The 24,736-nt window shown below is 44.5% G+C and overlaps 2 protein-coding genes across 2 annotated transcripts; one reads left to right on the top strand and one right to left on the bottom strand.

The window, feature by feature from the left end:
• The first annotated feature begins 2,167 nt into the window (after positions 1-2,167).
• LOC144141737 (pancreatic triacylglycerol lipase-like) lies at positions 2,168-22,092 on the top strand. Its single transcript, XM_077673245.1, has 11 exons — positions 2,168-2,282; positions 3,066-3,358; positions 4,555-4,701; positions 7,242-7,350; positions 9,444-9,590; positions 9,892-10,108; positions 11,288-11,481; positions 13,892-14,012; positions 16,129-16,323; positions 17,389-17,548; positions 21,545-22,092. Exons 1-10 carry the CDS (start codon positions 2,177-2,179, stop codon positions 17,513-17,515), a joined length of 1,656 nt encoding a protein of 551 aa, XP_077529371.1. The 5' UTR covers positions 2,168-2,176; the 3' UTR covers positions 17,516-17,548; positions 21,545-22,092.
• LOC144143119 (retinol dehydrogenase 5-like) lies at positions 20,343-24,106 on the bottom strand. Its single transcript, XM_077674925.1, has 4 exons — positions 23,994-24,106; positions 21,544-21,977; positions 21,067-21,097; positions 20,343-20,355 (listed from the first exon to the last, which is right to left on the bottom strand). The coding sequence occupies exons 1-4, from the start codon at positions 24,104-24,106 to the stop codon at positions 20,343-20,345; spliced, it is 591 nt and encodes a 196-aa protein (XP_077531051.1).
• Positions 24,107-24,736: the final 630 nt, after the last annotated feature.

Here is a 24,736-nt window from a genome sequence, read left to right as displayed (position 1 = left end):
CACCCGCCCTTCTAGAAAGGTGGTCAAAACGCCTATCCTTTTGTAGTAATAATTTAGAACTCAATTAACATTCGTTTATGGCAACTCAGTTGTGAGGTCCGTATTCTCTGGAGAAGCAACACGTTGCATGCCTTGTTTAAATATTTTGTAGTACGCATCGCCTCTTAGTAAATATGCGGTATGGGATAATGCGTGTATTGATTGACGTAGCTATTCCGGGTGATCCATTAAGAACACCATCGCGTGGCGGAACCACATAAACGATGTGTTAAGGGCAAACATCGATTTTCAGACATTTAGTTGTGCAATATAGTTTTATCCTATACTCTTGTGTGGTCCTTTGTGAATTGATTATCCCGGCAAGCAGGCGCCAACCGTTCATGAAAAGAAAATGCTTGTAACATACAGAGATTAGGATTCGGAACACGGCCTCTAGAGTACACTTCAACGAAAGCTTCTAAAGCAAATCTTACGGCCTACCAAACGATGCAAAGTGAGAATGCCCCCGGAAATGAAGCGGGCTTTACACTGCGGACCAGTTTTTAGCTGATTTAGCACATTGGGCGAAAAAAGATTGTGCTCGGTTCTCCACAGCACAACCACACCAAGTGCACTGGTTCAGAGGACTCAACAACCTATGCAGTAATTCCTGCGCGTTTTGCACACTTTTCACGTTTTCACGCCTAATATTTATGTCGAAGGAAACGTTGATACCACGTTTCATGCTCTTGGGAATTTTAAGACCGGCAATATCTTTCGTCAGTATTTATTTAAAGTTTTTACCTACTTGTTGACTCTGCTTTGCGATCGATGATTTAGATTTGGTGCACTCTTTAGGCGTTTATTTTGCCTACGGTTACACAACGCCCTTTTGTCGCCGAACCGTACCTTTTTAGAATTATTTATTCAGTCACGTTTCGGTACCATTAATACATAGGAAGGACTTCTGCGAGTAATTCAATGCAACCAGCTTGTGGAATCAGACTAGTCATGCACCGTCTGTGGAGACAGAAGTTTGGGTGCTTTGTGCAGTGGTGATGCGTTTATACCTGAGGATTCGCGGATGCACTTATACCTGTACACAGTGATATCAAACAGTTTATAACTCTACAAGAAGACATCTGTGTATTTTTAAAGTGAACAAGTGGCCCAAACGGACATAAATGACAAACTCGTGTATACAGGGTGATCAAAATTAAGTTGACAGGATTTTTTAAAATTAGGCGCTTAGGTTTAAGTGAAGATCGACCACCTCTACAGTGAGGTTATGCGCCCATGGGGGACACATAATTAGGTGGTACTTATTGATGTCGGTAGCTTAATTAACTAAAATTGAATAATTAACTTTTTATTGGCTGCTGTGAGCTGGCACGTTTGCATTGAAAGGTTCGACACAATCGTGATTCCAAGCAGTTTCATTTGATAGATTTTTTCCAGCGCATCCATACTCCGAGATATCGAACTGCGAAGTTTAATTGCCGCTCGCATGATTACGCATACTACACAGCGAAGACCGGTGCGAAGCTCATCCCTTTTGTTCTGTGTTTCAATAGCGGTTCAGAGTACTGCAAACTGCGATAACGCTAGCCACGACTGGAAGGGTGCCAGTTATCAAGTTTGCCTATGCCTCCACACTGTTGTCAACATAACACCGTACACAGCAGGCATGTCACAAAAGGGAGGAGCTTTGCGGCGGTCACGCTGATTGGTCGATCTGAGGAGCTGTGGTGAAGCTCAACAGTGGTGATTTTTTAGAGGGTACGTTTTCTTGTAAAGACGTGTACGATACTCATAGCTAAGAGAATTCATGCAGGTGTACTCAGCCCCGTAGTTTCATTTCTTGGTCGACACGGGTCAAATATAAAGCGGTGTTCAGGACAGCCAAAATACAGAGAACAATCTACAGGAAGGCGTCCAGGAAGCAGGCCGGAAGCTCCCGTGCTCCCAATTCAAAACGGCATTCGGAAAACGACACAGCTCAGTATCAACAACGACAGCTTCCGGAACGGGTGCACGATCCGAACATTTGAGGTTTCCATTTCCTCTCGCTCAAAAGGGAAAGTAATAGAAATACCACCACTTTCACCATGCGGGCTTTGCAGAAAGAGACACTGAGCGGTAACAGCAACGAAGAGCATCAGCGTTGGTCGCAGTATCCCGGCAGGTGTCCTCGAGCATGGCTGCAGCTGCGGTGATCCGTGGCGTTGGCGCAGCGGCAATTCTTTGGCAGCTCGCAAGCGCAGGGATTACAGACCAGGCTACGAAGCTTCTGCGACGAACACGTAAGTTGACACTTCATGAATGATGTCATCTTCTTGCGACGATCTTCAGTAAGGGTGAAACCTTCCGCCGTATTCATTTGGGGAGAGTTTCTGTCGTGTGTGTTTTTAGACAAAGTGGAAAGAACATTGGATGTGGCCTAGCGTAAACCCGTTCAGTATGATTCATTCAAGTACGATTGATAAAGGGTTTGACTAGAAAACAATTCCCTGGTCTTAAGCTATAAAAGGGACAAGTAGGTCTTTAGGAGAGTTACCTAAAACTGTTGTGAAGAAAACTGGGAAGTTGATGAGGGCAAGCTCAAGACAGAAGAGTCCTTAGCTCGAAATAGGAGAGTGTCGTGGAAACAAATGGAACAACAAAAAGGAGCTGACAAGTCCAAACAAAAACGTACTGACGTTTCAGCTTCCAGCACGCAAGGCTTCCGTTGCGGATGTCGAAACATCAGTACGTTTTTGTTTGGACTGGCCGGCGTCTCTTTTTGTTAGGAATATGCCCCCCTGGCCAGACGGGATTCCGTCATGCTCTGGACTTCTTGAAACCAAATAATGGAAAACAAAAGTTGTAGTCCGGTTAATTTTTACGAGATTTTCCGGATTTCTTGTGCCCCATTTGTACATTTAGACCAGTCCTCGTTTTGCTCAAAATAAAAACTTTTTTCATGGTCCTCGCAATTTTCACGCCTTACGGCTTTATGTTCAACGCTTTGGAATGCAAGTCAAACGACAATTCCCTGTAGTGTCGATTTCAATCCTTGATGCGTTATCTTTTTTCGCGCTGTGCAGTAGGCGCCACTCCCGCAGTTTCCAGCAAATGCATGAGGGGGCTGGGCTGCTTTGAGAACGATGACGTCTTCTACCACGTCATCCACCGGCCAATCAACGTACTGCCGGACGACCGAGAGCGCATTGCCACGCGCTTCCTACTCTACACCAAGCGCAACTCCAACGAACCGGAAGAGCTGAGCGCCGATGATCCGCTCGGAACTGCCCAGGACTCCTTTTTCAACGCATCCCTGAAAACCAAGGTCATCGTGCACGGATTCATGGATTCTCTCGGCGTCGGCAAGTGGATGGGCGTGAGTCTTGTCTTAGTTTTGATTGATCTAGCTGGAACATTGTAGGATCCGACAAACCACTCCCCTTCAGACGCTGCCATGGTCTAAACGTGTAGAGGTCCTGATTCCCACTCAAGTAGCAGGTTTGCTTCATACCATTAAAAACTCCTCCTCGGAGCGCGTGTGCTCAACAATGTGGTAACTAGGGCGCCATTTTAGGCTGCTGCTGTAAACTGGTTTGAATGTGTGCAAACAGCTTAAATATACATAGTGCCGCGAGCCATCCTTTGGGTTTGTTTCTTTATGTGTTTTTTCCCGCCGGCTGCGCCAGGCTGTGTTATCTGTGTTATCTGTGGGCCAAGTGAAGCGCATGCACCATTCTTTTTGCCACTCCTGTTATCTCCTTTGATAGGGAGAGTGCTTTGAACTGACGTCACCAGCCTAGAATTATCTTCCTTGATCTACAGTGTTCTGGATGCAACTCGACGGTTCGAGAAACGCTCGCGCCGAGAAATAAATTCCCGCGGAGCAGACGCCGCGGCATTCGATTCACCGACACTCGCCTGCGCACGTCACTTTGTTAACTGCTGCTACGCCGCCTGTATATTTTTTTGAGTCATTATAAAAGCCCAAGTTCGCTCCAATAAATTTCTTATTCTTTCAAGACAACTGCTTTGTCTTCGGCTTCGTGAGAACAGTTTTACATTTTAAGCGTAGATACTCACTTAATGGGACTCTGCAACATTTCTGATACACACTTTCACACTTTACTTCGTGACGGGAAGCATAGCAAAAGTAATCGCCAGTTATCGCTAGCACGGAGCGGCAATGAGGGATTTCCTCGTAGCAGCAGAACTATCCGTCTTTTGTTTCTGCTTTGCTTCTCTGACTTTCTTTCTAAAGTGACCCTCCAATGCATTCATTGTTGCAGCCTAAGAAAATCGGCCAGCGGCCGCTACATCGCTGTTGTGACGTAATTGGAGCGGTCGAAGAGCGCCAAGACATGGAAAGAGAGGAAAATTGGGAATTGAGTCGTAATTCTTGAGTGAGGTACTTTGCGACACCTAGTCTAAGTACTTGTTGTGTTGGTTGACTATGGTCTGCATGCATTTAAGATTTCGGAAACAATTGAGGAAAGGGTTGCAGTGCACCTTTAATTGGACACATAAATGCAGCATCGGATTTGGAAGAACATTTCCGTTGTCTTTCTTTTCCAGACTATGAAAGACGAGTTTCTCAAGCACGGCGACTACAACGTCATCGTTGTTGACTGGAGCCATGGAAATGGCCCTCCTTACACGAAGGCCACAGCCAACACACGGGTGGTCGGCGCTGAGCTCGCCTTACTTGTAACTACATTACAGGTGAGGGGAAAATAATTATATGTGTTCTTGCTGCCACGCGGAATAAAAAACGGCGTGTGTTCGTTTCTATGCTAAAAATTACCCTGATAGTCCTACTTAGGCTGCTTAAACGCTATGAGATGGCTGTCTGTCGTCCTCTCTATCCTTCTATTTAGCCACCCATCAAGGGTTCAAATAATCCTGAAACGAGTTCATATAATCAAAACCTTTCCAAACTAAATCTCGAACCATGCTTCATACCTGTGAGCATTGTTTAGCAAAAAGAAATAATTGCGCATGTTTGAGGCAAACCATCAATACATGACTGATATCAAGCAGTGGCCGCTTTGAAAATAGATGTGCTCCTGATATTTGCGATAGCAAATACAAAATACGGGTTGAAAATACTACCCTTACCCTAAATACAAAAACATCTCCCGCCCAAGCATAAACCTAATCGCGGCATTTCAAGTCCAACAGTAACAAAAGTTTTCCATGTATCGCGGGCAAGCAGTGGAACGCGCGAAAATTGAAATGACATGACCACACTTCCACCGTGTTTCTCATGGGAGGCGGGAGACGGGAGACGGGAGACGGGAGACGGGAGAAGAACAGCATGAGGGGCTGGCAAAGAGACCAGAGGGATTTAATTGGTAGGGGCGACAGCAAACTGTGGCTTTTAGCAGACATTTGCAAAGAAGCAAGCGGATACGCTTGCAATATTATTGTGCGCAATAAATTTCCGCTGGCGTCTGTACACCGAAACATCTGATGGAAACTGAAGGATACTACTACCGGAAACCCGGAAGTTATCAGCCGTTGCATTGCGGAGGAGTCATCAGCGACGCCATTTACAGAATGTCCAGGTTTCTGAAGTTGCCGCTGTTTCGATATCCGTCACTGCAGACGTCAACGCCACCGCGTCTGTCACGTTAGGTTGTGAGGCAGGTTTATAGTATTTGTATAGGTCAAAGGTCTATTGAAAAGACGAACGATTTTACTTAAAAACTAACAAAAAACTCCGGTTTACTAATTCATGTTGCTAAGTTCATCACCATTGCAAAACGTAATAGACAATCGTGCTTAGATTGTCACGACACATTTGCAGGAGTGCATAATAACATGGCTTGAGCCTTCTATCACCCGCCTGAGCGGCACATTCGCGAAAACGTCATAATGCTCTACTGACCGGCATCGGCCTTGATTTCACGTCGCACAGGCTGTTTTCTGATTAAATCACAATAAAAGAAACAGTGCGCGTAAGAAGTTGTATTAAACTCAACGTTGAGTTACTGAAGTGGCCTAATTTACTTTGGCGCCTCTCTAAGGCCTCCTTGCATAGCCTATAGTTGCAGTTCGGGAGAATTACCGTAACGTTCCGAAAGCTCGGCGTCCCATTCTACAGAGATATCAAGTAAAAAATACGGAATGGACGAACCTTCGGGTCAGGTGCAAAAAACCACAAAAAAGTGACCGCACCATTAACCAAAAGTGCAAAAATATTAAGTAAAAATTAAAGCCGTTCCACTCAAGGTGAAATCTGTCGAAAGTGGAGAGCAGTGATTCGCCATAACGAGCTGTGCCACCGTTATCCGCTTACTGCTACCACCCCATGCAATTCAAATTTCCCGCCTTCGTAGTGCTCGCGCGCCCCCTGCCCTAAAACTGCGCCAGCGGGGTTCTGTTCTCTTTGTGCTTTTCTGCCCGCACGCGCCGGCGTTGCACTGCAACATTTTGCGTTTAAAAAACCAATCCAACGGGCGTCCTTAACTAAGAGAATGCGAGCGCTGCCGGTTAATTACGTATATTTTTTCTCAAATGCACCTATAGTTTTCTTTGCGCTAAACAACGGGAAGATGTATCGAAAGTAGCAGCGTTTTACGAGTTTCGAAGGCTTATGACTATATAAACTGCTTGGCTATCGAAGCTTCGGGGGTACGCCGTGAACAACAGCGTTACCCCGGAACGCCGTCTTGGTGTTCTATATACTTGGGTCGAGCGACCGAGCTAGGACGACAATGGGGTCGCCTTAAGTGCTCTGCGCTTAAAAGCCGGACAGGTTGTGTTTCTTTTGTTTAATATTGATACATCGGCGGTGTTCGCGGCCGCAGGACGTTCTCGCCCTGAGCTTTCGAAGGCGTAGAAGCTAGCGTGATTTAAGGGGGTGAGCGAGTTTCCTTTTATTAAATTGAATATCTTCCCCTAAAGGAGTGTGGGCGATCTTCAGTGGGAGGGCATTCTTTCGGAACTTAAGGATAAAATATTTCCAAAAATATTCCACAAACATTCCGGTTTGTTCCGCCTTAGTCATAAAATCCTTCATTAGTATGTATTATGTAAAGAGAAGGAGGAGCACTGCTTTAAGAGGGGGTGCTGGCAACTCCAAAAATTATGTTCCCAGGAGTGCTGTTATTAAGAGAAAATACAAAGCTGTTTAAAATACTTTAAATTTCACATCTCCCCATAAGCCTTCTCTTCAGTCCGCTTCGCTGATTTAGTTCCCCTACAAATAGCATAGGTGCGCTGCATACCACCTGACGTTCGTCTTGGTTCGCCCACAGAATTCAACTGGAGCATCTCCAGCGGATTTCCACATCATCGGCCACAGCCTCGGAGCACAGATCGCCGGCTACGCTGGAGAGCGCCTGGACAAGATTGGGCGGATCACAGGTTCAGAAGCCATATACAAACTCTCCTTTCGTAAAGAGAATAACGAGCACTCACCGGACTGTGACACCGGCTAACGAAGGTTAGCAAGCGATATCATTAGCTTCGACGTCACCTCAAACTCGAGCCTCAGGTTTCTCTATTCCGTTTAAACCTTACATCGTAAAGTTGAGTCTGCCTTACCGAACTCCTTTAAGCACTAGTTCCGCATCGCATCGCAATTGTCACATCATCTTGAACTTGTTCGGATGATCAAGAACATAAATGAATGGTCTGGTTGTAGGCTTTAAATGTAATAATTGTAAGCTTTTTACGAAGACGTAGGGAACTTCCCACATTAGAAACGAGCATCCTGATTGCCAAGTTTATAAAGGCGAACGTTTTGGAAGGACAAGTAAAAGTTTCCTGCTACATTAAACCAAAAATTAGTGGCAAGGTTTCTAATGCGTCATGGTCAAGGTATAGAGGTGCCAAAAATTGTTTCTCCCGGCAGTCTTTTAATATGAAAATGAAACAATGGAGTGAAGAATCTAATAAAGTGCGAAATAGTATATTGTGATTGCTGTGCAACAGGTCTAGTTCAAAATGCACACTGATGAACTATCGCACAAACCCTGAGCGAGGTAAATGGTTGCGCGAGAAGGAATGTGTACTCCCCCTAAAATTCTCGTAATAAAGTGCGCAGGCATAGGGTGACACTCAGTAACCAGGGCAACAGGTAGATATATTTGAAAACCTTCTTAATGAATACAATATCGCGTTAAATAATGTTAGCCATGCAAGAAAATAAAATAAGTGCGAACAACACCGACAATGGCCACGAAATAACTGGGGAAAAGAGAAAGGTATAGCTACAACATTTCGAGTTGCCGGTTTTTCTTCCATTCTTCTGACTATATGATGAGCATGCAGTTGAAATGGGGATCTTATTGATTCATTTCGTTCTAGTCACTTCGTGCACGTGATAGAAGCCAAGAAAATGTTTGTCCTTGTGACGAAAGTCGTCGGAGTTTTAAATTCGGAACCATTCATTGCAGAATACCCAACACTGTCATTCCATGTACCTGCCCAAAAATGCGTAACTGGTCATTAAGCCATTTTATCCTTACACAAGAATAAGTGTAGATCATTGTAAAAAAATAACAAAGAAATGGCGTCCAAAAAAACAAAGCGAAAAGCCCAGACCCATTTTCTCTCCATTTGGTTTTGATAGCCACATCTGGCAGCCATCGACTGTGCATGTAAATTTAAAAAACTGAAACGTACGTTACCAAATTTAAAGGTGTATCGTACCAATGCACCGTACCATGCACCAATTAAGAAACGATCGATGTATATAAAAATAAAAAAAGCCTAAATTGAACTCATAATATTATGAAAGTAATCCAGCACTCTCACACTGTTACCTAAAAAATAAAAACAAATAAGAGAAAAGACAGTGTGTGGGCTCACGTGTTGCTTCAGTGTCGTTAAGCGAATGTAAGGTTGGTACAACGAAGAAGCGTCCGAAGAATGGTCCCGTATTAGTTGACAATCCTTAAAATTTCCGCAACTTTCTCCTCTTTGTCTCTGTAAAAGGTCACCTGGCCTTCTATTTGACGGGGTATTTTCATTTGGCATGTGCAGCTTTCCCGCTCATGGCAGTCCTTTCAACAGTGATTACTCTGCAATTTTTTAGCGAAATAAAAAGTTCTTTTGCACAGCTAATATTTGGGGTGAATACTTGCTTTGTGCACAGTTTCAAGTCGCGCGCTTTGCGCGACTGGGTTCCTGAGCCATGGGAACTATCCCATAGAAATGCATGGGGAGTTAGATTTGACAGCGAATTACACAAACAAATAGTCGAAAACCTAAAATATTCTTTTAGCGTTTTTATCTTCACGTTGGCTTCTAGCTTTATGCCAAATATCATTTTCCTACACTGGCTTTGCTAGGTTCCCGAGAGGTTGTAATTTTGAGCGAGAAAGCTGGGTATGATTACGACATTTCAGTGGGAGGTGTCTTTACGCTTTGCGGAGAAGAACTTTTTACAAACGGCATTTCTTTATTTGTCTATCACGAGAAAAAAAAGTGTTTGGCTTTCTCTCTCTCCCCAGGCCTCGATCCGGCGGGACCGTATTTCTTCCATATGCCGCCATCTGTGCGGCTTGACCCAAGTGATGCATCCTTTGTGGACGTCATTCACTCGGATGCCAGTTTACCCTTCAGCTTCATTGCAAATCTTGGCTTCTTCAATGACAAAGGTACGTCCCTTCGTAGTGTATAAGGTACACAAACTTTTTCTTTTCTTGTAGCTCTTTTCATCTCGTGGTATTTTGAAACTATACGCAAGGTTTGCTGTCGTTGGATCGTTTAAACAGTATAAAAACCAAGTAAACCTAACGAAAGGCGCCTAAATTCAACGCGCCTTTTAAAGCAGCAGGCGATTTTTACACAAGACAAAACGAATAGCAAGCAATCCAAAGATGGTCTTGCAATGACCAGGTGATACGTTACTGCACTTCTAAACAGAGTCGAATATTTGCCTGCCTGTTGTGTGTCTAGGGTTCGGCATCGACCAGCTGGTGGGTCATGTGGATTTCTATCCGAACAACGGTAACAAGCAGCCTGGCTGCCGCATGCAGCACATCAACAGCCTTCTGCTAGAAGGCATGCTCGAAAGCATGCGACGGCTTGCCGCCTGCGACCACCAGAGGTCTGTGGACTTCTTCACCTCGACCATAAACAGAAGGCTGTGCCTGCCCGTTGGTGTCGCCTGCAGGTGAGTGTGCCGAACACAGTGATGGTTAGGTTCATATTCCAGGTGCAATACAAAATGCTACGAACTTGCCAGCGCTGGCAAGGTCAATTATTGTTTCCAGAAACTGTTGGGCAACAAAAGTAAATGCGATGCTGGGGGTAGAAGAAAAACACCGGCCCTAGAAACTTCAAAACTCTCAAGTGGTTGTGTATTCTGAGGGGAAAAGCAAATGGATTTACTGTCAAAGACTTGTGGTGGGAAAATCAATGCGCGTTTTCTCGCACTCATCCCAGATGAAGAGAAGCTTAATGGTGCTCTCGTAATGCGTTGACTTGAAAGCCAAAGTTATTTTACTCCAAATAGAAACCCAGGAAACAGGTCTTAGCCGATCTGACTTTCAAGATTGCACGGAGAGAAAGTGTCGAATTGCTGGCTCGCTCCAAGGATTGGGGTGCGGAATGGGGAGCAAGGCATGTGCCATTACAAAGTAATTAAAGGAGACGCTGGCTGCATCCAACTTCATTGGGCGTTTGCGCCGCGAGCGCGGACTCTACCGAGCAGCGTCCGTATTTTGTGTAATTGTGTGCGCATTAACGGCGCGCTCTCCATGAGAAATACGAGTAATCACTCGAAAAACTTGGTTTAAAAGAGGTCAACAACGGTAGATTGTTCAACTTCATGAGTTAAATAATAGCCCCGCCTGTTATTATGCAAAATCGGAGGCCTTCGAGTGACAAAAATGATATTGGCGTGCAACAGCATCCAATTGGTGGCGACGCGTCATGCGGCTTGAAGCACTTGGACGTCAACATGTCAACAGAACTCTGTCTGGTTGGGTTAAGCATGAGGAAGAAGAAAATACAGCAACCATGGGCGTCTATTTAACCAGTCCCGATGTTTTGGAGCCTACTTGACTCTGTCCTTAGAGTTGTGACTGTGTTCAACCACAACCAGCAGCTATATAAGATGATTGGCACCGAAGCAAATTACCCACAAAGAATCCTCCTGGGGTCCTGGCACACACAAGAGACAATTGTGTGTAAGTTTGCATTCGAGTGTTTATTTTGTGCGGACTCATCTCTCCTAAGTAGTAGTTTATGAGATATTTCCTTTGAAAGCTTCCAAAACCGAAGTGTTTTATAGAAATGTGGTTACACTGTCCTTGCTTGCACTTGTCACTTATTCCAATACCGACTGCAGGTCATGGGACGACTTCGTAGCCGGGCGCTGTGGGGGCTGCGCATCCGGACGGGGTCAATGCGCGGTGATGGGATTTTTGGCTGACAGAATGCGGAGGCTTCCTCGGAGGACTACTGCCAACGAGGCCTGGAGGAGCGCCGACAATGGCAACATCAAACTGTACCTCAAAACAGATCCCGAACCACCGTTCTGCTGTGAGAACTGGATAGGTCGCTTGTCGCCGTTTGCTAATGCTGACGCCAGCACAGGGCGTTTTAGCGTTCGTTATCCCGCATGGTTCTGGGCAAAGTGCGAGATAAACGATTAAAAGCACCGTACAACACGTTTTAACCTTTTTTTCTAGATCTCAAACGCTTGCACAACGTAGTCAACCAACATGTCCAGTACTCAGACAAGAGGTACCCAATATACCTCAGCCAAAAATTACGGCTCTATGCACATCAGTTAACTTGGAAACTTGCTCAAATGATATTTCTCTCTTACCAGGTCTCGCCATTCTTCGACTGCTTGAATTACGTCATTACAGCGGTGTAGCGCCTATTGGTCGGCTTTCCTTCGGTTGCGGGAATAGACGCACTCGATAGCCACTTTGAAAAGAAAGCCACAAAAGCAAAGTAGAAGCGGAAGGCGTATCTGTTGCGATGAGCAAATCCCGCAGCGCCGCTCCGTGCTAGCGATAACTATAGTTTTTGTATTCCTTCGAGACTCGAAGGAAAGAGTGAAATTGTTAATCAGAGGTTTTACAGATCCTTTAACGTATTCATAAGAACGTGAATATGTCTACCAACAACAACTTCTGTAAATGGCGGACCTGCATGACATATCCAGTTCGACTGTCCAATGAGTGCAACGTCCTATGACGTATTCCACGAAGATCACTGTTAGTCCTGGGGCTACAAAGGAGGTTCTCGCGAGGGTAACAGTTGAGGATCTACCCCTACCACCACCACGCATGGTTGGAGTACCAGCTAAACAACGTTTGACATTGATATTACATCCGTGGTGAAGTGGGGCTTGCTTTCAGTCAATGCAAGGTGACGCCTTCTGGCCGGGCCGTTTTACGAAAGAGATACCTAGAAACCACTTTTAAAGGGACTCTACCCCCATTCCGATCAACGGTTGCAGGCTTTCCTTCATGTCTGAAAGCACTGTGAAAGCAATAGTTATCGCCAGAACGGAGCGGCACCGCATGATTTGCTCACCGCAGCAGATACGCCATCCGTTTCTGCGTTGCTTTTGTGTCTTTTCTTTTGTAATGTGGTTATGGAAGGCGTTCCTTTCTGCAACTGAAAGAAAGTCGGCAAATAGCTGGTGAACCGCTGTAATGACGTAATATCAGCGATGCAAGAAGGCCAAGACCGAGAAAGAAAAAAAATTTATAAACTTTCCAAGTTACATTGGCATAGAGCAGTAATGCCTGCCTGACGGGCTTTGCGACGAGCCTAATCAAAGTATTAGCTTTGTTGATTGACTGCGTTCTGCAAGCATTTAGAATTTAGAAAAATGTTGAGGAATGTGATGCAGGGTCCGTTTAAAATGGATATCGATTGCGTTCATCGATGCAACTAAAGAAAAGCTGGCCAATAGCCGCTGCACCGCTGTATTGATGTTATTCCAGCGGTCGAAGAACGCCAATACTGGAAATGAGAGAAAACTCCTTCGAGAAGGTTTCTAAATTATCTGATGGACAGTTTTGGCTCAGGTAATTTGCGACCCCGTAATCGAAGTACTGCATGTGTTTTTGACTACGTTCTGCGAGCATTTTGGATTTCAAGAAAAGTTAAAAAAAAGTGTTGCAGGGACTCTTTAAGGCGTTAGAGGAGGCCCGGCGCTTCATGTCAACGCCTTAGCAACGCATAGAAAAACAAAAACTCGAGAAGTGAGGAAAGTTAGCAAAAAAAAAGCAGTAGGAAAAACGTTCCGTATGTGCAAAATGGTTGTGATAAAATAATTACGTAGAGGCAGAAAAAAGTGCGAAAAATGAAACAAATTATGAAAGCAAAGGGCATTACGGTAAGCATTTGGTCGTGAGGTATACCAAATGTTTTTTTTTTCTTTGTGGCCACACAAGTACTGTGAAAAAAAAGTCCGTGTTTGATTATTCAGTACGTGAGGCGGTAGTCTAATTTACTCCGGGATGAGGGGAAAAGCTCGTAAAGAGAGCAACATGTTCCTGCATTTCTCGTGGCTTCCTACACTCATTGCAAGCCTGTCGAGTCCAAGTTTTTGCTTAAAATATACTTCGAATGAAGGCCTTTTGTAGTGATAAAATGTTGTTTTTTAGACCACACTAGCGTAGTAAAAACGGAGAAATAAATATGCGTTCTCGGTCCTCACCCCGAAATCCCTCCCAATTCAGCCGTGAGACATTGCAAGCGATTTAAGAAAAAACAGGCATATTTGCAGAGAGCGCACAATATCTCCTGGTTGTCTAGTCAAGGTAATACACTTTTTTGAACTAATGCAGAGGCTGACCCGGTTCAAGTAACGACGGGTTAAGTTGATATAATCATGCCTCGCTCTTTGTTCTATTTTTGGTGAGCCTGTGTAGCATAGTGATGCGTGTTGACTGATCGTAATCAAGTTTTAACGTTTGTTTTGAAGTGTTTCAGTACCAGATCATCGTTAAAACGACCAAGTCTGTGCCACTATGGGATCTCTTTGGAGATGTCCAACTCACGCTTCCCGGAGTAGACAAGAAGATCGCTATAAGAATGCACAAAAGGTATGGCATTCCCAAGGACAAATAATATAAGACGATCACTGTCGGAACGCACACAACTGCTTACAATTCAAAGCAGAAAATTGCAACTCCTTTTGGCAAATCGTCTTCGCTGATTCCGACTACAGTATACTTCAGTCGTAGGATCCCCATGCGATGACGGGAATTTGCGGCACCCAATAATGTATGTGCACTGGGCTACATCTATCCCCAAAGACAGCGGCAAACGATTAAATCGTACTGCCTTTGCTGACGATTATAGCAGAAACGGGGTGTGGTGCTAAATACATAAGATTGCGTAATGTTCTTAGCTTCTGACAGAAATAACTTTTGATAGTTTGTTGAATACGTTTTTCGTATCAAGGCAACCTATCTACCAGCGGAGTAGCTAGGTCGTATTGCATCCGGGGCCAATATTTATTCTGTTACTTTTTGGTTGTGGTCAGGAGGTTGAAGACATCGAAAATATCCGAGGAGGGTTGTGATAGGTGATGTTTCAGCACCAGGAAAGAGGGAGGACTTCAGACCTGGCACTAGGAACGCATGTCCCCTCGGCCCCCCTCGAAACTGCACCACGGTACTTCAATCCTGTTGAATGCAGGCCCGTTGCGCTAAAAACACTTAGATTTGGTTCAGTTGGTGGTTATTTGGCAAAGTAATGCTGCGACATTTCGAACTTTTCGACAGAGTCATGCTGCGGGGGAAGGCTTCACTGTAAAGTAAACAGCCTAATAAAACTTCGAATTTCGGCACAAGAGATACGCAGGTAAGTAAACTGGCGGCATCACTATACCCTAGTTTGTCGAACCGCACCACACCAAAGGTTTTCTCGGGTGGAGTTCACATGAACAACAGATATGTTTGAGTGCCAATTTCAAGTACGAAAGATATAGCGAGAATCACACGGCACTTCGTGCTTTGATCGCTACATCCTGGTTTATCTTTCACCGTCGACTTCTGAACATTTTCTTTAAAGCGAAGCTTTTTACCTCTAACCTCCAAGGGTTCTGCCGCGACCGTTTGTGTCAGCAGAAAACTCCAGCGAACAAACAAAAGAAGTTTATGGCACCACCAGAAATAGAACCCGGAAGTAAGAGAGAAACTTATCGAATTCCGTTGTCTTACCGATTCACCTATGCGACCACGCTGAGACGAGAGAGACGGTGCCCCGAGCAAATCTGCGGGTTTACCCACTGCGCTCTCGCTGAATGCCACTTGACAGCTTCACGCGACCTCTCGCGGCGCTGTGCGCTCCGCCCACGACACATGCAGCGGCCATGTGCGCGCCTTGCGCATGCAAAGAGTTATAAAAAGGAAGCCCACACCGATGCATGGCATTTCACTTCTCTTCCGTCTCTGCCGCTGATCTCGTCGCCTCCGTCGGCGGTGGCAGAGACGGAGGAGAAGTGAGAACGTCTAACCGCGGGTGTGAGATTCCTTTAATTTTGTAATAAACGAGTTTCCACTCATGTGTTACACCAATACAACTCAACCAACAACCGCTCATCAATCATGCATTGATTTATTCTTAGCAATGAATATATCTTTGAAGTAATAAAAGGTCTGGTTAAGTGCATTTCACTTGACTCTGTTTTTGTTATTTGTGGAGCCACGTTTGCGAATTCGAGTGATGTCGCATACTTAATCGTTATGGGTGTGGTTTACAGCTAGGCTTTCCAACCAGCTCCACAGGGCGGATATGCGCACACTTTATTTACGCGTTTTTCGTGCAATCTCCCGTTTGTTCCTTTGATTTGTGGTATCATGCCTGCCACAAAAGCCAGTGAGTTTAGCATAAAAATTTAGTTTGGAGTTGCTACTATGCCTCTGACATTTTTCTCCTTCACTGTTTATTGCGCTGTCTCTGTTTTGTACTCTTAGTGAGAAGTCTAAAAAGGGCTAAAGCAGAAGGTGTTTATACTAGTTTATTGATAAAGCCCAACTGCTATGTTTCGGAACTTGTCCGGAATTTGTTTCAATATTTCTGGCATTTTGTCAGCTTGTACTGTCTACGCCTAGTCCTATGTTTGTTGTTTTTTACCGCGCTTGTTTTCTGTGTGACTATGAAACAACACGGCCAAACCTTTTCCCTTCTTAAGGACATTTTGGGGTCTTGCAGCCCGCACAGTGTGAAGCCCGGCGTTAAGTACACCTCGCTCTTGACCACCAAGAAGCGGTTGTACGACGTGCACAACGTCACCTTCAACTGGAAGTCTCTGGTTGGACGTCGAGCGGACAGCGCCAGCCTGGGTCACGTTCCGCGGATTCTGTACTTCAAGATACGGCCGCTAGATCTCCATGTACTCTCCAAGAGGTGAGCAACTATGAAATGACTGAAACATCCCAAGAAAAAAGTTGTGTCACCGTGTAGCTACCTTCGTTATCCCTAACGTCGAACTTCTTTAACCCTAACTTTTTTAACCCTAACGTCACAGTAATATCGTGCTCTGAACACAACTACCGAAAAATATCTGACTTACGCTCCATCAGCATCCGATTTCCTTGGATAAAAATGGGTTTGATCAAACACTGTCTTTGTTTTAGTTGTGGAGCCTCCTTGTTTGCTTGAGCTCTGTTGTTCAGACACTTGGAAGAACAGTAAAACAATTGGAATCCCGTGCCTAAAAAACATTAAAAAGATCATATCTAATGTCAGAAGTGGGGAAGGAATTCTTCAATGATACGCGCTTTCCAGTGCATGAAACAGAGACTAAATTCAGACAGGGCTTTGTCTCGCCTGCATCAACAGAACACCACATTTTAAGAGCGCAACAAAAGGTGGTGGTGTACCAATTGTTGTTAAAACAAACGAGGTTCGGGACGACAATTAAACAATAAGTACTATCATTTAAAAACCAATAAAAATAAGGTAAAAGCATTAACATAAACAACGAAATCCACTGACGTCCTAAAAATACAGCCCATGAAATTGATAAATCTACTGTACGGAGCTTCCATATAAACATTCGCTGATGTTCTGTTCCACCTTAACCGTGAAACGTTAAGTTGGTAATGCCACATTGGTAATACCACATTGGCCAAGTTTGTAATGCCACATTCGGGCGCAGATGTTGGAATAGTTTTATGACGATGGTATACGTAGTCCAATGTACAAAAAAGGAAAGGTATTCGCCGGAAATGGTAGCGGGTTTTCTGGAGGTAAAAAGAAAATATCAGAATAAAATAAATTGACCTGCCAACGTACTGAAAGACTCCGTAGCAACGGGCAAGCATCTCTTCTGAGACGTTGCAATCACATTTTCCTGCTTTTTTGGTTTCATAGCATAGACGATGTGTTCAGAGACTTTGGGAAGGGCATGGCGTCATGCCAGGTTCATCCTTTTGGGGTTCATTAGGATCTAGTAAATGTTTCATGCAGAGCGCGACGAATGGAGGCATGGAAGTTCTGCGGAAGCGACCGGAAAGGAGCGATGTTAGTTCCTGGAGAACTCCTTCTCGCACCTGAAGAAGACTGTGGGGATGACGACGAAGAAGAGGAGCTATAATAAAACAGCGAAAGAAGCGAAAACGAATTCATGGTAAGCAAAAAGTCTATGATGTGGTAACAGTTTGCGGATGCAATTTTTCAATTTTTCAAAAGACCTTATGATTTTCCGCGAGCGAGTTTTTTTTTTCATAATATACATCTCTTTAAAAGTGCTTGCTGACCTGTATACATGTGTAGTTGTTTCTTCGGCAATGTAGATAGGCACGTCTATTTAGGGCAACCGGTAACGCTGTTTTTTCACCTTAGCAATAACAAATAAAGAAATCGGTCTATGGTGCAGTGTGTTGGCTCTTTCAGACATAAACTAACGTAAACAGTAATGTTTGGATAGATTTTTTTAAATATTTATTTTTCTTATGCGCAATATTGAAAGTACACGATCAGGTGGTGACGAGGAAAGGAGACCAGACGAAGGCACAAAGGTTCGCTTCGCAGATGAAGACCTGTAGCAAATCTTTCAATGCTATTCAGATCAACTGAAGGCTGCGCAAGCGAACGACGATGGGGCCCATGTGCCACTCAATACAAGATTGGTCAAATTTGGAAAGAAACCCATCCCCATAAATGTCATGGTAAATGTCATGTTGCTAGATATTCTCTTTAAAAAGGATTTTCCTCGGCATAGCTTTCAGTTTGAGATACGAATACACGAAAATTCTAAAATTGTTTCACGTCTTCTGTACGCACGCGCGCGTGCTAGAGAGAGACATAATTGATGCTTATTCAAGCGAACGGTGAGCGCTCAGCCGTGAGAAATAATTTTATATTATCGAATTTGCACAACTCGTGTGCCTTGGAGAAAACAATATAACATACATAATTTTAGCTAGATGGACTTAGAGATAGCCATTATCAATATTTAGACGTGTTGTCAAAAGAAGCGCATTGCAGCATCATTAATCAGCATCACCACCATCCCGTGATGTCCTCTTCAGGACAAAAGCTTCTTGCACAAACCTAAAATGCACTTATCCTGTGAAACCAAAATTTTCATTCCGTGACTCCAAACTTTCTAATTTCATCCCGTCATGTGGTTGCCTTCTACTTCTGGTTGCAGCAGTCAGTAGTGCCTTAGTTACCCGAGTGGTCTGCCGGTTGTTCCCTCACATTACGTTCCCGACCGAAGTTCCCCATTTCTCCTAGGCAGTTATGATATCTTCGCCATCCATTAGCGGTGGGAGATTTTGCTGTCGAGCTTCCTACCTCACTATCGACTTCTGCACTTCGAGAGGAAAAGTGCTTGGATTCCTGAAATAAGGCACCACCTCGCATCGAATGCCCATAAAAAAGTTTTCTCTCTTCACTTACCTTCGTTTATAATGCGAGAAGCTTATTTACTACCCCTCAGCCTACGCGTTACCTTTGGCATGCATGGCTCTTTGGGCTTACCGAGGGTTTTTTCTAAGCGTAAATTAGGGCGAAAAGTTTATGCTTCGTGGGGTAATCGCCGGCCCTACGCAATGGTCCTTAACCATTTATTCAACGACAGAGGCAGTTTACTTTTCTTCACATGGGAGTGCTCCCCGGATGCCCTCAAGGCCATACTACGTGCAGGCCTCACCAGTAGTTGTCACAATCCGTCCACTTGAAAGCGCACTTGTGTCCGTAAACCAGTACGGCGACGCCAGGTGGCATTACAAAAAAGTCTACACTTGTAATGTGCACTGGCGTTACGCAAAGGTGACCTATTTTATAATCAGTACCTTACAAACGTGCAACAAGGCATCACTAATACATGTAGGAAGCCTCGTTTTCACAGCGTGATAGCGCGCTGTTAAGGCTCAGGTTTTGAACATAACTGAGATTCTGAATTTATTGTGCACCATTTTTTTCTGTAGTTTTGCGCATTTTACTTGTATTTTTCGACAGCAGTGCTGCTTTGCGTTTCTCACTTTTTGTGATTTTTTCATTGCTCACTCCTTTAAAATTGCCCTTGCAGTGCATCCAACTATGACAAATTTCGTGTAGCTATGTTGCTTGTGTTCATTTTCCTTCCCCACACCCCCTCAGTTTGCAAAAAAGTTTCGAAGTAGTTCGTTTCAATTTCCGAAGAATACCTTCTGGACGAAGACCTATAGGCGTTATAGGTTGAGATTTTTTTCGATGAACCGGAGAACACACATTCCTTGACAAGATTACTTGCAGCTACGAAAGGCACTGACATATTCTCAAAACATTTGAAACCTTAGCGCCACTTTCGTGACACCAGTAAGCTGCTGATCATTGTAGAATTACCAACACACGCGTCCATTCACTGCATCCGCTCATCTCGGAAGTATATATGCCGCCAGTGTACTTTCCAACCATGGCAGTACTAAAGTCACACATCAAATTGCCTTCTCGGGAATAGTAAGCAGGTTGCGAACTAAGCAGGAAGTACGCATAAAAATGTATGCGCTTATATTTTCTAGAACAGAATTAATGACAGTAGTTGCGCAATTTATTAAGCTTTCGCATCAATTTTTCCCTTTATCGACGTTTGGAAGCGCCGCGGAAAACGGAAGTCAGGTCAGCATGATGATGACGGCGGTGAGGACCAACACCGCCGCGTGATCGTTGTTCCTTTATAGTGATGAGTCGATGCGTCGTACCTCTTCTAGCGCCCTGTTTACCGGCGGGGTTGTGCTGGTGGAGTAGAGAAAAAACGCCGTAAAAAAGCGTTGTAGGTTTCGAAACCGCGTCATTTAGTAATTTGAGAAACATTTTGACCTAACGCGCTCCAGAAGCAACTGGCTCGTCGAGAGTCCGGTACCGCAATGCTGTAGAACAATTTACACCGGCGCTTAAAATCAGTCAGCGGGATCGACTCTAAACCAAAACGGCCTTTACTCCGAGAGGCTGAAATGTACAAAGCCAACGTGTCAAAGAGGAGCGTTCTCCAACCATTATGGTTGTTTAAATTGACCCACAGCCCTCTATTACGGCGCGCCGGCTAAACCAGATGCCACTTTCACGCGTAAAATGCTAATTTTATTCTTAAAATATAAACGAACATCCGTAAATTTGTCTTCAAACCCGTATACCCCGATATTTTTTAATTTTGAACATTTTAAACGCATTGTTAAACTCGGTAGCGAATCGAACGCGATTGGTTAACGCAAGTTAATATTTATCTCCAATTAAACATCAGTGATTTTGATTTAGCATTTACAAAGTCTCAGAAGAGATAAATGTGGTTTTCAAAATCCTTGGTGTTACGGCAGGGCGCCTTCTCTACACAACTCATATTACAATGTGCGGCAATAGTAGCGAAGTCAGTGATGACTTGTCTGACGCTAGGGGAAATTTAGTTTCACCGCCATAATCACTTGTCTAAATTTCCTCGTTGGTCATGCAACATAAAACACTGGTGGTATTATAAAAGGGCAGAAAAATAAGGCCAAATTACGCAACTCACTGTGGTATACCCACTAAAGCATGGTTCGTAAAATAAAAAAAAAAGCACGCTACGAAGGATCTTTTTTGATACACTACTTTGCAAGTACTAAGCAGTTCGGCGGTCTTTTTCACTTTGGACGTGCGGTACTTATCGACATTGTATTGTAGCACCTGTGCCTCGGTTTTAAAAGCGGCGGCGTGCAGTGGGAGCCAAACACTGTCTCTCTTTCTTCGGAAACTGAAGGAAAAATGGCTATTGTGTCATGCTTTTCTTTAAACCGTTTCCCACAGGTTTCGTACAAGGGTCAGAAGGACCCACATTTTTCTCGAGCAACACACTCTGGGACTCTAAGGCATCGGTCTTCCACCATCTGGTCAGCATTGCGGAGTGTATGTAAATTATCATAGAGGGCACCCTGCATCTGACGGCTCCTGCTGCTCTGGTCCTTTCTGCATTACTTTCGCCTTCGAGGAATTCAACGACGTTACCCCTACGGGATGCACTATTCTCCCCGGTGCTTCCACAACCTTGACGTAAATACTTTGACGCCGGCCAGAAACTTCGCCTGTGAATACATTGGCGTGCACAAATCTACGCTCTCCCTGCACTTTACATCATCTACAAGGACTTGAAAATCGGTGATTTCAGGTACGTGGGTAGGACGGTCTCCACGTGGTCCCATGGCTTGGTCTTCATCGTGCCGTCTAGAGTTGTCAGAGGGCGGACGAGCACGTTCCGGACCCGGATGTTACCGCCGAGGCCGGCCAGGGGCGTGAACTGGAGGATGAGGAAGAAGTCGCAGATCTTCAGCGGCAGGAACTCGAGCACCGACCACGTGAACATCTGCCTCATTCCCGAGCAGCAGTAGCGGACGTTGGTCTCGCTTGAGGTCAGGCAACGGACGACGGCTGTGGTGACGTCCTGGTAGTTCTGGCGGGAGAATCGCCTAAGTTTCTTGGTGAAGGTGAGCTTGAAGCTGTCCAGGTACGCCGGGCCGTACTCCTCCTGAACGACGTGGTCGAGCCGCCGCGTCACGTCATTCAGGGTCGACGCCACCGTGGCAGGATCCGTCATGGCCGTTCTGCAACGATTTGTGAGGGGAACCTTGAAGCGTGAATACCCGTTGTTATATGAAGGGCATGCTTGGACTGTACGTGTTTTTTTGTGTGTGCTCAGGATAGAGCTTATTTATTGTAGGACGGTGTACATCTGAATAAAAATAAGGTATTGCAAGTTTATCTCCATGAGTGTAAAGCATACCAGGTAATAATCACCCGTTTGAGTTGTTGAAGGATGCCAGTGGCTTTTCTGAAGAATGCAAAAACGCATAGTCTAAACCTAGGAGAAGCCGGAAGAGAGAAACATTTCTGTTTTGGATACCCAATCGATCTGATGGTGATGTGACATTCCATGTTTGGCTTCTTGTAGATGACTAACGGTGGTTTATGCTCTGCATGTAATATGGATAGCTCCTAGGGCTTGGGGATGCTTGCACATAGAGCCATTTTTAACGACACGTCTGCTCTACCCCAATAGCTTCAAGGGTGTCTTGGCTATCACTTGAGAACACTATCTGAAATGCTCAAAATCACACGACACTAAAATGATTGAAAGTGAAGATCAAACGAACGAAATATACGTGATACAAATATTCATGAGCGAAGTGTGTGCTCTGTACGCTTACAGCAACGCGGCGTGGGGCAAACACTAAAGAGAGTCGAAATTTTAAGGCCCTGATTGGTTTTCTGAAAAATAATGGACTTACAGCCCCTTGACCATTCCGAAGATTCTTCTTGTGTTGTTTTTGCCTTCCGTACTTAGAAAAAATGAAATAAACACTATTTATTATATAAACTTCCTTTAGAGAATTTTAAATATGTTTTTTTCGCTTGCAGGAAGTATATCATCTGCATGAAGCAAAGGAGCACAATTTTAAAATAGCCACTTGTGAATAGTTGGAATACGGAAACAACTACAATAATCATTAGCAACTAAACAAAAACTAAATCAACGACTAATAAATAGGGAATAAATAAATGCCAACAAATATTAATACCAGCTATCACAATTATCAAACTGAATACACAAAGAGCTCTTAGTTTACCCCTGGAGAGCAGGCAAAATATTGTGCACGATTTGTAAAAAAAACCCAAAACTGTCTGTTGATATACTTCGAGACATATACCGAGGCAAGATAAATCGACACCGAGGAAGCCAAAATATATGTTCCAGCCAACGAAGGGCGTCAGGGCATGAAACACCAAATATTCAATGGCTCTTCGTCGTACAAGGGTTTTAATTCTCGCACAGTAAATCTTGATCTTTAATTTTTAAACAGTGCAACTAACTGAAGAGATACTTTAAGCACTACGAAACTAGATAATACGAAGAGTCATGAACAAAAAATTGCGAGCGCAAAAATATAAATCATAACGCGCAAAATTGAAGAATACTGGTCGTGGACATCCAATAATGGCGTGCTTTTGGTGCATCTAGAAAGCTCTATTTCCGAAATTTTTACTGTAACTAATCCACACGTGTATTACACTCGCATGTAAATAATTCGCGCTATATAAATCGTGTTGTGGCTCATATTTTTGCCTTCGCGGTTCATTTATGCGCGGCTGTACGTAGGACTTTCCTTTTCCAGAACTGGACGGCTGAGGCATGAATCATATTCAAACAGCGCAGTGAAAACTCTACCAAAAAAGGCGACAATGGACGAGTGCTCGTCCTCTGTGGCCTGTTACCCTTTGTGTGCTCATAACAGGTCGTTCAAATATGCTTCACTGGTCTAGAAGCCACTTCACCTACTTGAACGTGCTGACAAAGAACTGAAGCACTTAGTCGAACAGATGATCGTACAACAGGCAGACATTTCTTTTTTGTTCTATCCAATGAAGTTTTATTTCAAGATAAACTAGTCATGGGGATGATACTGGATATCAGCTAAACGTAGGTGGTGCGGCACTCTCTGACTGAAGGGATAACTGTTGGTCAGTTGTACATTGAAAGAAAAACAGCCCATTACGTTGTGAAGCCGCATTGGCATTTTCAAGCATTTGAAATCAGAAACCAACCGCCACATGTTACCTACTTGTAGAACGCTGGCTCGATGGTGCAGACTTGAACGTTGTACTTGGCCATTTCGCGGCGTAGGCCATCGGCAAAATGGCAAAGAGCAGCTGAAGTGGCGGAACCTATGACCATTCCAGGAATTGCGACTCTTCCTGCGTAGGAAGATGCGTTCGGGCATAGCTCAACTTTTCGCTTATTGTAAAATGGTAGCATAACTGGATGACGTGGTATTAGTGCTAAAAAAATGGGCCGCCGTTCACGTAGACGATTGAGTTTAACATCCCCCTCGCGAGGGGCACGATCAAATGCAGAGCATTTCTGGGGGCGCACGACGTTAAGTAGTTTGCGTTACGTTAATGTTGTTGCACTTGTGGCAACTGCTGACGAGAGAGCGCTCGTCAGCAGTGATTTGAATGAGTCAGCGATATAAGGCGCGTTCGTAGCGTCCCGTTCTGTGTCGGCTTTGGGGCGCAGTGGGTAGAGCACCATGTACATTACGTTCCGCCCGCAGGGTCGAGGGATCGAAACCTGGCGCCGGATAGTATTTTCTTTTATATAGTGTAGGAGGAGGGGTGCGGACAACGACGGTGCGGACTACGACGGGACAACGCGGGTGAGATCGTGAGTTACTGAAATGCTCTGCATTTAAAAGACGAGCTCGCCTAAAGTCTCAGTCTCAGAGATAAGTGACGCATCGTCTCGAGCGGCTTCTAGGATCGCGCGAAGCCATCGCCGAACAAGTCGTTTGTGATGATAGCACTT

The sequence above is a fragment of the Haemaphysalis longicornis genome, unplaced genomic scaffold (genome assembly GCF_048455015.1).
Source record: "Haemaphysalis longicornis isolate Haplotype H1 unplaced genomic scaffold, Haemaphysalis longicornis Haplotype H1 scaffold_6, whole genome shotgun sequence".
Classification (NCBI taxonomy): domain Eukaryota; kingdom Metazoa; phylum Arthropoda; class Arachnida; order Ixodida; family Ixodidae; genus Haemaphysalis; species Haemaphysalis longicornis.
Note: the sequence above shows the minus strand (reverse complement) of the source record. Positions and strands in the feature narration are given on the sequence as shown.

What these genes read in the sequence shown, in the direction of transcription:
- LOC144141737 (XM_077673245.1), top strand. Translation starts at nt 2,177, where the DNA reads ATGGCTGCAGCTGCGGTGATCCGTGGCGTTGGCGCAGCGGCAATTCTT. An exon ending in CAAGATTGGGCGGATCACAG is followed by an intron (nt 7,351 to 9,443) that starts GTTCAGAAGCCA and finishes CTCTCTCCCCAG; the next exon opens with GCCTCGATCCGGCGGGACCG. An exon ending in TGGCTTCTTCAATGACAAAG is followed by an intron (nt 9,591 to 9,891) that starts GTACGTCCCTTC and finishes TTGTGTGTCTAG; the next exon opens with GGTTCGGCATCGACCAGCTG.
- LOC144143119 (XM_077674925.1), bottom strand. Translation starts at nt 24,106, where the DNA reads ATGGTCATAGGTTCCGCCACTTCAGCTGCTCTTTGCCATTTTGCCGAT. An exon ending in ATCGAGCCAGCGTTCTACAA is followed by an intron (nt 21,978 to 23,993) that starts GTAGGTAACATG and finishes AAATCGTTGCAG; the next exon opens with AACGGCCATGACGGATCCTG. An exon ending in GACCGTCCTACCCACGTACC is followed by an intron (nt 21,098 to 21,543) that starts TGAAATCACCGA and finishes TTGGCTCCCACT; the next exon opens with GCACGCCGCCGCTTTTAAAA.